This window comes from Melanerpes formicivorus, unplaced genomic scaffold, assembly GCF_026170545.1.
Source record: "Melanerpes formicivorus ecotype bairdi unplaced genomic scaffold, bMelFor1.0.p_v2 SCAF_38, whole genome shotgun sequence".
NCBI classification, from domain to species: Eukaryota; Metazoa; Chordata; class Aves; order Piciformes; family Picidae; genus Melanerpes; species Melanerpes formicivorus.
In genome coordinates, this window is record NW_027142390.1 from 1,961,550 (window position 1) to 1,975,660 (window position 14,111).

Genomic DNA, 14,111 nt, shown 5'->3' on the forward strand with positions numbered 1-14,111 from the left:
GCATCTTGAGTTAAATTCACAAGGCTTTTAAGGCAATGAAAGTTTTTACCATTGACTGCAGGGGAAGCAGCTACAGGTTTGTACCACAGACTTAAGACTTTTACAAAAGGCATATTTACAATTCTAGTATTTTAAAGAGATTCCTTTAAACAGTCTTGAATATCCACCCACTACCAGCAGAGGTGTAAGAATACAAGGGGTCATATGTAAATAGCTTGATGTAATGATTCCTCTGGTTAGACATTGTAACGTGCTGAGGAACCCAGACTACATTTTTAAGGATTATGTAAGAAATTATTAATCCCTGATTTAACTGCCTTTGAAATCTGTACCTTTTCCTGCCATACAGAAAACAGATCTTCTGTATCCTAAACCCAGAGCTCTTCCACATCACCTAAGACCATTATGGTGATCTTCTATCACCATAAATCAGTAGCAATCTTGACCATTCAGAGATTTAGGTATTCAAAGTAGGGGCACAGCTGCCTAGAAGCCTGCAAATACCTATTCTGCCTATTTTGGGACCCAGTCCTACCTTATGCTTGAAAGACCATTCTAGAAACACATCACCAGTATACTTGGACTCAATTTATTTCCTAAAATGACTACTCAGAACTATTAACATAGCTAAATGTCACCTGACTCCCAAACAGACAGTTCATTATGATAGCTATGCTCCTAACCCCAAACTTTCCCATGGGAATACCTGGATACATAGTTTGTGCTATCTCTCATCATACCTCTCCATGTAACATGATACAGAGCAGAACATGCCTTGAATGCAAGGAGGTGGAGCAATTCAGCAGCCCTTCCTCTGTTACACCCTGGTGCAGCTGCTCTTAAATTCCACCCCACATATTTAAGCACATGTGCACAAACCCAGAGGCATGCTAGGAGACTGCTGACTCAACAGAAATTTCCACCCAAAATACACATATACACCTCTGAAATTAAATTATTAGGATTTGTTTAAAAGTTCTTTAAATTACTTTCCTTCTCCTATTTTTGCTCTGCAATTCTCCTCCAATTTAGCTTACCCTAAATTGAAGTTTAAGTTAACAGTTCAGAGCCAAAAGCTCTCTCAAACTCAGCAACCATGCAAAGACATACTTTTGATTTATGAAAGACCTATATGATCGAGAAGCTGCTCAAGGAATGCTGGAGCACATGGTCCTTTTGCTTCATGTTAATGAACCTCTAGTTTGAATGGGATGCAAGAAGTTCCTGGGCTTTTACCTGCAGACTTGCAAACCAAGTCCATCAGCACCATAGCACGACTGCCAAAGACCATGCAAATTCAGCATCCCCTACAATTCTGCCTGGCTACAAAGTGCATTTATCGCACAAAATGTGCAACATATTACTTCTTAGTCTCAGGAATTTACACTGATACTCAAACCCGCAGCTTATGCCATTTCATCCACGCAACACCAGCAATAATCTGGTGAGTGAATTCTTTGGCTTTTTGTTCTGCTCTAGATAAAAACCTCTCTCTGTGCTACAGATTTCCATATAGACAGAAATCAGTCCTTTCTGGGTGATGATGACATCAACATCTGCCCACAAGTTGCCTTCCAGCTTCTAATAAAATCCTAATTTCTTTCCAATCAGCCACACAGCTCTGTACCCAGCTTTCATTGCTAACTAAAAAGCTAATAAAATTCTGAACCTCCCAATTTTTCAAAAACCTTAACTGTGTGCAATGCAGAGGTAAGTTTACAGATACCTCAATATCAAACCACACACTTGTCACTATTTTGCTATTGCTAAAATGTACTGTAAGTTTAAAAGCACAGTGAACAATAAATTAGCAGCACTACAAGAACAGTATTTTTTCAACACAGAACATAATATTCTGAGTTGCCTTTGACAAACCACTTTCAGATGCATTTTCTTATATATACTCCATGGTATCTAAGTGAACAAATACCATGACACCAGACTACTGCATGAAGAGCATGTTGCTATTTAACATTAGGATAGATTGCAATCTGGGCCTTAATCTTATGTTTAGTATCAAACCATAAACCACGTCCTGAATCCATGCTCTCATTCATTGATTCATTGCTCTCATTAACTGATACTATGTAAATATTGCTAAGGGACTAAAATAACCTCTACCTCAAAATATTGAAATGTTGCTGTAATTCAAAATTTCTGACAGGGAATTTGATTATAACTTTTGTGGTTGCTGCAGTACCATGAAACCAACTTGTTCCTTCACATTGGGACTCGGAGAGCTACGCAAACATGAATTACATTTCCTCTAATACACTATATGCTACTGCCAGGTAAATGCATTGTAAGTGATGGTTATATTTCCTAGTGTTGAACAAAAATCCCAGATCTCAGTTATTTCAAACTCAGTTAATACATCTGGTAAAAAAAGGCCTAGAGTTTTCTTGAATATCAGGAAGATTCAGAATATCATTTCCTCCTTACTTTAAAACTCAAAAAACAAGGCCTCACTATTAGCACAAAGTTTGTTGGTTGGTTGGTTTTTTACTGTAGTTTTTGAACTTTTTATATTATTCTTATTGCTATTGCACACACAAAAAGGCGAGCACACACTCTTCTTGACTAAGGTATTACGATCACAGTGGCACATCGTTTGTACACTTTTAGTGGAACAAAAATAGAGCAAAGGTTTTAAGTCTCAGTAGTGACTGAGTACAGACAATGATTTGTCTGCAGACAGCTCAGACCAAAATTGTGTGGTAAGATTCTGAATGATCTTTCATCACCAAGGATCAGTATATTAGGGACGTGATTATTCTGCTAAGAAACACCTTTGCAAAGGGGAAGTCAGACAGCAGCATCGGGCTGCATTCACCCCAGTGGGACATTCTTAAGAGCATTCAAACTGTCCCATGTGGAAATACCAGAGTAAAGAACACGTACTGTTCCGCTTGCCTTCCTCATCAACCTCTTCATCGTTCTCAGGGTCAATGTCTTCTGCCTGTGTAATCCAGTCTAAATATCCCTTCAGATCTTCTTCAAGTTGCTGTTTCTCACGTAGCTTCTGAAAGTCTCCTCGGGCCTTGGCTTTTTCTCTTTCCTTGGAAAATTCTCTATCAAATTCAGACAAAGCAGAGAAAGAAAAGAAAAAGAAAAACAAAACACAACACTGATTGTCAAACTCCCAGGCACTGTCCTTCAAGTCTTGACATTGCAGAATAATATACTGACATAGAAAACAAACTGAATAAACCACACCAAAGACTGGAGCACTTCTTTGAAAACAAGACAGCGGCACAAAGAAGTCATGGCAAGTCCCTGTAACTTTACATCAAAACTTGCAGAGCTTTTATAATTGCACTGAAAATTAAGTAGTGTATTCTTGATTCTTCTCATATGGGAAGAGCACCACCAATCCTATTTAGTCCTGTGCTTGTCTGCACCAATTTAAAACTCAGCTATGAAAAGAAATTGACTTACAGTACTGAAGTCATTTCAGAGACCTGAGCATCAGTTTCATTGAAAAGGAAACTCTGACAGCTAGTTCTAAAATTCTTCCTCTTCCAGCCACCATTTACTGGACATGTCCAAAACTACCTATTTCAGGATATGGGTCATAACATTCCACTAATAAGCTCTCTCTTAACCACCTCATACACCTGCACCATTTGAGATCAGGATGTTTTGCCCTTTTGCTCCCTATAACAGAATCTAGAAACCCTGCTCTCACAGATGAGAACTGCTGTCTTTCATAGAAACTGAATCCCCTCTCTTACATCTCCAGTCTCAAGAAAATGCACTTCACTGTCTGGTTTAGTTCATCATCTGGATCAATTGCTAAACCATCACAGAATAATAATTAAGTTACGCTCTTTGTGCATGCCTACTGAGGGAGGCCTCTTCCAACATGAACTACCCCGTGTATCTACAATTCCCTCAATGACTCAAGACAATGATCCAGCAATTCTTGCACATCTCCTACACTGACATTATTACAGCCTTTGGTGTGATGCACAGTGCTAAACACCTAAGTGCCCTCACTAGAAGGATCAAGCATTGTCCAATTTATCTGAGTACCCACACTGCATGATTAGGAGTAGGCAAGCATCCTTTTTGTTATATTCTAACGCTGTACCCATTTAATGTTTGAAACTAAGTTTGTGCTAACTAACCTATTAATCTCACAATGGGGATTAAATTAAACCTTAAAAAAAAATGCCTGGATTAATTTCCTTTACTATGAATTTGCATCCACTTCATTAATTGTGAACTTTCAGTTGAAGATACCCTCATCAAAACACTGCCACAGGGAAATTTATCACAGCACTCAATAATATCCTTTTTCAAGTGGAAAGAAATAAGAAAATTAGCATAGATTTGCAAAATATTTTAACAAGGTGAACAGAATTAGGAGTAGGATGCTGGCCTGCTAATAAAATATAGCAGAGTAACAGAAAGCTTCGCCATTTTTCAATGGAATATTGCATTTTGGTGACAGACACTACTTATTTGGAATTGCAGACAGTCTCTGCAGGGTCTGTTTGGGGTTATTTTTATCACTTCATTCGCAGTGTTCAAACACATCATCTATTCATTGAATTTCTGTACTGACATTGCTAAATAGGAAAGTTAAGTTCTTTAAGTGCAACCATACAGAATTGGGGTTGGCTGCCTTGTTTGTTTGGTTCTGGTTTTATGTTGGTGTGCTGTGCTTTGTGGGTTTTGTGAGGGTTTTCTCTGTTTGTTTCTGTTTCTTTTTTGGTTTTGTTTTTTTTTTGGTGGAGGTTACAGAGTGAAAGGTAAAAGCTAAAAAGCTTTCTCCTGCAAAATCAGAGAGGCAGACATTACACATTTTACAGCTGAGGACTTAATTAAACAAAGATTCTATTTGGCATGTGGAGACCATTCTGTTCCATCTGATGGCACTGTAATGAACCTGAAGAATGCCAGTGCTTGCTATGCATTTGCTACCCTTCACCTAGCATCCAAGGACAAGGTTCTACAAAAGGTCATCCCTTAACAAAAATGCTCGTGAAAGAGATCAACAGATCTCTCCAGGGGATGATTTCTTTAAAAAAGGAACAAAACAAAAACCCCAAATCAAGACAAAAAGACACCAAACAAAAATCAGATGCCACAAGCCTACAAAAGATTGTTTGGGTTATGGGGTGCTGGGTTTAAACTTAGAGAAAGATACCACTCTTTCCATGTGATTAAGGCAACACACTCATGACACTCATTCCTCAAGCAGTATCTTTGGCAAAAAGAACTGCTGTGATATAATATGAACGAGAAGTAAGAAACCTTTACTAAGTATTCCGGGTTTGGTCAGGTAAGTCCTTCTGGATCCTTAAGTTTTTTGTTAAGGTGAAGGATGTGTGATGGATGTAAACTAAACTAAACTGAAAGCTGCTGTTATTACGTGAATCATAGAATCAGCCAGGGTTGGAAGGGACCACAAGGATCAGCTAGTTCCAACCCCCCTGCCATGGGCAGGGACACCCCACACTAGATCAGCCTGGCCAGAGCCTCGTCCAGCCTGGGCTTAAACATCCTCCAGGGATGGGGCCTCAACCACCTCCCTGGACAACCCATTCCAGGGCTTCACCACTCTCATGGTGAAGAACTTCCTCCTCCCCTCCAGCCTGAATCTCCCCACCTCCAGCTTCATTCCATTCCCCCTAGTCCTAGCACTACCTGAGATCCTGAGCAGTCCCTCCCCAGCCTTCTTGTAGGCCCCCTTCAGATCCTGGAAGGCCACAATGAGGTCACCTCAGAGCCTTCTCTTCTGCAGACTGAACAGCCCCAACTCCCTCAGTCTGTCCTTACAGGAGAGGTGCTCCAGCCCTCTGCTCATCCTTGTAAAAGAAAATGTTTAAAAGCTAAATCGCTGGTGAAAGCTGATGCTTCTAACAGCACCTTTCTCATGACTGAAACAACTCTTAACTTGGATTTTCCATTAAAATGGTGTACACAGAGAATGAAACCCATCTTTCTGTACACACAGCTAACTGACCTGGCTCTTTAATACAGCACTGAAGTCAGACACTGTCTTGTTAAATGCTGTTGCAATTTATCACTGGGGAGAGAAGCAAGGGTGTTTTATTTCCATAATACTTAAAATTTTAGTTTGCTTTTTTAAATATGAGTCTTTGTAAGGAAGTGTAACTCTCAAAAAGACTACCATTTCATTAAGAGAGGGAGAAATCTGCCTCTATGGTGCTTTTTTTTTTTTCCTATCACAGTCACACTAAAGTGACATCCTTCAGGCCACATATATATATATAATATACATTCCTTTACTGAAATGCCATGAATGGAATATGAAGTGTTTCCCATCAGGAAAACAAAAGCATTTTTCCCCAAAATCAAGAAGTTATTTGAGAAGGGTGATGGAGTGAGATGAGGGAGCGATGCTGGCTCTTTAAAATTTCCAACAAAGACATTTAGACAAGACTCTTGAATACATAGAAAAAGACATATAGACATATCACCACTGGCTGATCTCCTGGAAGCAGGAACAGGAGAGCTGCTCATGCGCATTCATGGCTATAGAGTGCAGGATGAGTCCAGGGCAGAAAGAAAAAGCTTTAGGCTATGCAGTCAGCAGAGGGACTGACACAGTTAGACTACTGGCCTTAACCAGCTTTCCTGATTGCCATCAACCTAGTAACTCAGTTTGGACGCCTATGAAGTTGACAGACTTAAGTAGCAGCACACTAATTGCGCAAAGTGGATTAAAGCTCTGTCAATATTTGGTTTCACAAAGGCCTGTGCTAAGAGCTAACTTCAGAATACAGATCTCATTCTGGTCTGATAAAATTATCTCAATCTGGCATGTAAAGGTGTATGTGGGGTGAGGGCGTGGAGCGGTGTTACTCATTGACTAACCTGACAAAAATTGTACTCAGAGGGAGGTTGTGGCCATGCTAGCATTCATAAGGGTCTCTCCAATAAAATGGCTGAAGACTGATTTAAATCACAAGCTGCAAGCTGAAAAATACTGAGGAGTTACTCCAATTTAGCACTGGCATAGGTGAAATGAAAATCAGGTCTATTGCCTGTAACACTATGATTTAAAAATAATCCAAGCTATTTTCATAAAGCATAGGGCTCAATGAACATGGTTTTGCCCTAATTTCAAGTAGAAAAAGCCAAGCTCACCAGTGTTTCGTATTTTAAAGAATAATATGCTTCAAATTTAAGACTTTAGGCTAGCAAGGCTAGAAAGTGCTTTCTGTAAATCTCTTCTTCTGAAGACTCTTAGAAAGCAGAGCTATATATAACTTCTGTATCAGTACCTTGTATAATTACCTGTTTGCCTTCACAAATATATTTTCTGAAGGACAGATTATTGCTACCTAAATGGAGGCAATTAGCTTTTGATTTCCCTGGAAATACAAACAAATTGGATGTCCAAGCCCCAGCCAGCCTAATTTTGATCTAGTTAAACATGACTAAAAATTACAGCATATGACAATATCCCATAAACTGAGTAAAGCTCCAAGTTGCAATCTTAGTGTAAAAACTTGGTCAGTTGCACCTGCATCTGAAAGAAGTCATCACCTGTGAAGTAAAGCATTATGTGGAGGCTCACCTACACAGTCCAGCTTATTTTTATTGCTAACTAAACTGCTACACAAAATGCAATTTCTATCACCCAAAAATTCCTTGTCTCCTTGCAGAAGGATGACCTCAGTTCTCTGTTTAGGCACAACAGACTCATCAACAGCAGTAGCTGTTGAGGCAGAAGCATATCAAATGCAGGTTTTGGTTCATGCTTCAATAGTCCAGGGCAATCATTTTCATGCCAAGTTTTTCTTTCTTCAGCAGAGTGAAATAACTCCTGCTGGCACTCATCAGCTAGGAATGGCTTGATGCGAGAGGGTGGAGGTGGCAGCAGGGAGTACCTACTGGGACTCAATTACATCTTTCTGGTTTTTACACCTTAATTTGAGGCAGGGTCATATTGACCAAAAATCCCAAGAAGACAGTTTGCTTAGCTATGACTATGTGGTATACTCCCCCTTCTCTTCGTAATTCACGGACAGGTTAAGTAAGGAGTCATGTATGCTTGCCTCCTATCGGCTGCAAGCCCTTCCATGTCAACAGCTCCACACTTCCCATAAGGGGGCTTGTGCAAAAGCCTGAGTGTTGCTGTGTCTTCTGTGCATCACTAGGCACTGATGACAGGAAACAAGCAGTTGCCTTCCACATCTAAGCATATGCCAAGACACCAATTCTTCATCGGATATATGACTGCCCTTTTGAGTCACTGAAAACACAGTGAGAAAAAATTCATCTCCTGCAGTAAGGAACTTACTGCACATGGGGTCTGGTATGTGGAAAGTGTTATGCTAATGCTATATGTGGAACTGTCACCCAGACATACTTGACTCTCATTTATTTGCAGAGAACAGTCATGTAACAACAAAAATGTACTCACAGGAGTACAGTGTTTGTCACCAGGCTCACAGAGGAGGTTTCGCACAGTGGTAACCATACCAACCAACAAATCAGCAGCATCAAATCAGAGAACTGAAATTGTTTCAACTGTACAAATAAGCATGGACAACAGCTCACAGCTGGGTGTAAAGTGCAACAGATGTAGAGAGACATAAAGAAAAGGTTAAGTAACCTCAGATTGCTCGGTAGTACAGATTTGTACACATCATTGTCACTCTTTAGAAATAATATCAACTCGTAGGCTGCAAACTGTAGGATTATTTCTGCAGCACAAAATATTCTAGCAGGGATTTTCCTTGAGCAAGGAGCATCAGGTTCTTGATAAGGAAATGCAAACTGGTATTCCCTCCATACAGTTATTTCTATACAGTTTGTTAGCCATTGACAAGACGTATACTCAACAGCTCCAGCACAACCTCTGTTCAACAGAGGGCCTATGTGACATCACTGTGCCAGGGCACACATGGGTGGAATGGGATCTTCTGCACTAAGAATGAGACAGGGAACAACTCGACAGAGCAACAAAACAGATCTAATGGTTCAGGCTGTCATTATATCTGCAGAGTAAGATGTGCTCACACACTGGATTTCTTAGAGGAAGAACTGCCAGTACTGAGTGTAGGACCACAGCTCAGTGTGCATTCACCCCACCACTGTGATACACACTGTCAACACAGTTTTGAAACTGATGAGTTTGTTACCTGCCGAGAGCCTGTTAGCAAGCACTGATCAGGACTAATCCCTAATAAGCCTGAAGGACTGAAATAAAGTCAGTTCCTTTCAAGCTCTTACTCAAGAATACTGAACTACTTTCATTGATTTTATTGGTCTCTGTCTTAAGCAGTTGGTCAGAGTTACTGCTGTATACAGCTGCCAGTACTTGTTGATTATTTAATGATTGATCAATCCAGGAGAGTATTTCCTTGTTTTGTACCTATTTGTGGTTGAGTTTTATTTTGAACAGTCATACAGCAAACAAAAAACTTGCTTTGGGTCACAAGCAGCTTAGGTCATGCTGAGACCTAGAGCTGAAGTCCTGCTCCTCTTTTTTGAGTGTATACTCTGTTTGTTTATGTGAGGGTGTTAAATTTTTATCCACAGGATTTGTTTGGTTGTTTTGTTGGCTTTTTTTTTTACTAAGCCTTCCCTCTACTGTGAAAAGGAACACTGTCAAAACCAGTTCATTTCCCTTTTGCTGAAGGACTACAGATGACAGCTGACTGCCATTTCTATTTGGTTCATCATTATTCAAATGTCTTTTTCTATGATTTTTTTCTCTATATACCGTAGACAACAGTTCTTAGGTATATAAGCTTATCTGCACTAACATATTTTATGTGACATTAAGTGACAGATACTGCCATGAGATTATCATAGATGGGGCACATAACCTTATCTTTTAGGCTCATTATGTACATACACTGCAAATAATACTGTGGGAAAGAAATTGGAAAAAATTATTCTCTTAGTCACCTGCAAGCCTTGCATGTAGGAGGACATGAGGACACGTCAAAGCTTATGTTTCGGTGTCCTTAAGAAAGGCAATACATTCAACTTACAAAGATTTATTAAAGTGTGTTTGAAAGGTCTTATTTGTTCCCATGGCTACCCAAAGAAATCCTAATGCCTTGAGCAGAAATGCCGTCAGTGGAAACCATGCCCTAATGATAAGGACTATCTTCAGGAATAGATTATCATGCATCATTAAAACCCAAGCTTCTTGATAAATAAGTAACAAAGTTGTACAATGTATGATTTTCTTTACTCGTAGTAGTTTAATGCATGCTTAATTACTGGCTCATTTGTTTTAACTTCCAATGCACTTTCAAAGGTAAAAGAGTGGATGAGTATCTTCCCTTTTTTAAGGTTTAGCATCTCTCTTCCCTTCTTTAGTGTTCAGCATCATTTGTTCACTTTCCAATTTAACTGTCTAACCTCACCTCACTGTCTCTTCCATTGCCCAGTCATGATCTACTCTGCTCTTTTATCTCGGAGTATTTGGAGGAGGCCTGTCCTCGGCTCCCGCTTTCTGTGCCTAGATTTTCATGAATTCAGAGACCATCGGTCCAGTTTCTGCCTGTCACAGCGTGTGTGGAACCAGAGCTACAGGTAAAAACAAACTCTTGAAGCAGGCTGTCACCTTCCACAGAGCTAAATTGCTGGGTAGCTCCTCAGTGGCAATTTCTGTGCCATTCCATCAGGCATGAAATTGCCCCAAAGCCTCATTGCCTAATCCTAGCCAGAGACATTTTTACGAAGGCAATTAAAATTGTCGTGATCACCCTGTGACTACCAGGTTGTAAATCAGTATTCAGAGACACACACAGCTTTAAGTCTGCAATCACAGAATCATAAAATCTCTGAGTGGTTTGGGTTAGGGGGGACCTTAAACACTATCTAGTTACAGCCCCCTCACCATGGGCAGGGACAATCCACCAGCCCACATTGCTCAAGGCCTCATCCAACCTGGCCTCGAACACCTCCACAGAGGCGGCAATGAGGAGGACCTCCCTGGGCAACCTGTTCCAGTGTCTCAGCACCCTCACTGTAAAGAAAATCTCTCCTATATCCAGTCTAAATCTCCCCTCCACAAGCTTCAATCCATTCCCTCTCGTACTACCTCTGCAAGCCCTTGAAAAAAGTTCCTTTCTAGCTTTCACGTAGGCCCCCTGTCAGCCCTGGAAGGCCACTAGAAGGTTTCTCCAGGCTGAACAGCCCCAACTCTGGCAACCTGCCTGCACAGGGGAGGTACTCCAGCACTGACCATCTTGGCCCTCCACTGGACCTGCTCCAGCAGTTCAATGTCCTTATGCTGGGGGGCACCAGAACTGGATGCAGTACTCCAGGTGGGGTCTCACAAGAGCAGAGCAGAGAAGAAGAATCACCTCCCTCGTACTGCTGGTTGCACTACTTTTAATGCAGGACAGGACACAGGTGGTACAAGTCATTGCTGGAGCTGGAAACATTTCTGGTGGCCTTGTTAAGCTGTTTTTGTAATTTCTGAGGTCAAACCAAAGCCTGAGCTGAATCTGAAGCCACTTCTAAAACCTGACCTGGAGTCTTTCCCTAGAATGTCTTATCCTGTAGACTCCTGCAAACTGAAATAGTTTTTCAACTGAAAATTCACTTTGAAAACAGTGTGAATAATAATATTAGCATCTAATGCAGAGTGAAAAAGAGAGTATTCTGCAAAAGCTGAATTACCTCAAGCCTATAAATTCTCTCCAGCCTTGTTATTAAGGGGAATATTTAGGGAAAAAAAAAAATCTCCACAAGTCATCTTCCATGCAGCCATCAAAATATTTACCACATGCAGATTACACACACACACATCATCATTTTACACATCTGCTATTAAACACATGAACTCTATTTTCAAAAATGTCTCCTTCAGCAGGCAAAACTGACAAGGATCATCAGGAAACACTCACCTTCAGAAACAGCTAGATGTAAAACAAAAGATCTCCCAAATCATCATTCTCATCCATTTACACAGCATCTAAATACATCAAACATGCAGTGCACAAGAAGCATTACAGAAATACAGGGAGGCAGATGGTGACAGAGTAACAAAGGAGTGCAAGGACATGAATGAGTATTTGAAAACTGCAAACAGATCAAACCAGCAGACAGATTTCAATATACACAGCATAACTTGGCATTACAAGGAACACTTTCATACAGAAAAGGTGTGTTAGGCATTCAGATTCCAAAATCTGTATGCAAAGCCATGCTTTTCGAGTAAGTTGGCATCGTTTTGGCATTCTTGAAGTTTGATAGATTTAGTGAAATTTTTCTTTGTAGCTTCATGATAAATCCAGTTTCATGCTACCATTTGAAGATCATAAAACCTACAGGCTAGTCACTCAAATTAAAAACCATTGCATCTGTTACAGATCTAATGCCTTGCTCAGAAGGCATAGGCATACCTAATTTTTACCCCTAAGATCTAGACAGGTAGGTCTAAAAAGAAAATAGGATAAATATTTATTACTGATATACTCATGGTATTTCGTGATCAAAATAAATCAATGTTAACACTATTCCACACTGACCACTGTCAGAGTTTCATAGAAGTATGGCAGGGCATTTTCTTCACTTATTTACCACACAGTAGTTTGGTACAATAGCTATCTTACTTCTGTTCCCAATCATTGATGATATTTATATATCACATCTCAGCTCATGAGTGTAATTTTCTTCAGCATAGAAAACAAAAAAAACCACCAAAAACAACTAAAAATGGAGTGTTAAGAAGGCTCTCATGTATTTAGGGCAAGCAATTCATCAAGCACTCTGAAGTCACACTGTAGTTAGGTGACACTATAGCAGAAAATAAATTTAGGAATTAATGACTTTATGAATTTAAGGGGAGGTCACATCAGGCTTGACACTGCCATTTCTGTTCAGTGCAAATCAAAGGCAAGCCAGCAAGGGTTCTGAAGAGCATTAGAGCTCTGTGGATCAACTCAGCAGCAATTTGCTGTCCATAGAAGAGAACCCAAGGACAAGAGGACACTTCTTCCCCTTAGAGCAACTACGGAACTCCATATTCTGCCAAATATCACACTGTTGTGACCTTTATAAAGTATTTTAAATATATTAAATGAAATGTAAAGCTTAGCTGTGAGAGTCTCTCTAAATTTCCTAGGCCTCAGTAGAAAACATGAGTATGTGCATCAACATACCAAATCTGGCACTGCTCACCAGACAACTCATTTTTAAAAACATGACAATCTGAAACCAGCAACAACTTGAGTCATGCAAGGCAAAGAGGAATATTTAGTAAACTGTTACCACAGGACACCTTCTCACAACAGGGAGAAAACTAATGGCTGCTCATGACCTTCTTAAAGGCCAGGGAAAGGAGCTGTGAAAACCTAATCCTCTACCCACTTCAGTGGGAAGTTAGCAACATTAGGTAACAGTATCAAGAGAAAAAATAAATGAGCCCACAGCTACCCTCATTTATCTGTCCTTATCTTGCTTATTTTGTTTATCTAGCGGGCCTGGGACATGAAATCCAGGCCCTTACTTTTGCAAGAATTTAGACATTTGTCCCTGAAGAAAACAAAGCAAATACAACTGTACAAATCAGGAAGAGATTCAATCTGAAAATCAGCAGTGTGTTGTAGCACTACCTCTTTGCTTTTAACCTGCTTTGTACAGTGATTCTGAAAGTTAAGGTAAAATTAGGCCTTCACTAGTGTCCAGTGTGTGACAGTAATCTATCACAGATAAATGACTTGCAGTTTTAAAACACACTTTTTAAAACCACTCATTGGCTATAGGAAAAAAAGTAAAGATAGAAACAAAAGCTGTTGTAGCATAGATATCATACCAGCAACTGGACATTTTTTTCAGTTGCCTGAATTTCAGGTGTATAATGAAATATTATAACTCTTTGGAAGTCGAAGGTACCACATGGGAATACCACAGTTAGAGCTGCATACACAATCAGCAATCTGATGACACAATCAGCTATGGTGTCAGGCTGCTTCCTATGCAAGAGGAATTTTTCTGTTGGCTTACAAAGATAGCACAGCTTGCCTAAGACATACAACAAACAATATTGCTCTGGCAAACAAAAAGCTAATGCAAATAATTATGGTAAGTTTCTTTTTTGTACATGCTAGCAGGACCTTTCATGGGAAAAGGTCTCTTGAAGGTCTCTTCCAACCTGGTTT

At 40.0% G+C, this 14,111-nt stretch overlaps 1 protein-coding gene across 10 annotated transcripts in view; it reads right to left on the reverse strand.

The window, feature by feature from the left end:
- CACNA1D (calcium voltage-gated channel subunit alpha1 D) overlaps nucleotides 1-14,111 on the reverse strand; it is a 184,241-nt gene that overhangs the window by 84,223 nt on the left and 85,907 nt on the right. For all 10 annotated transcript variants that reach the window (XM_068157789.1, XM_068157796.1, XM_068157794.1 and 7 more), the window contains one exon: nucleotides 2,902-3,071. In XM_068157789.1, coding sequence (XP_068013890.1) covers nucleotides 2,902-3,071 — 170 coding nt within the window. The remainder of the gene's footprint in view (nucleotides 1-2,901; nucleotides 3,072-14,111) is intronic.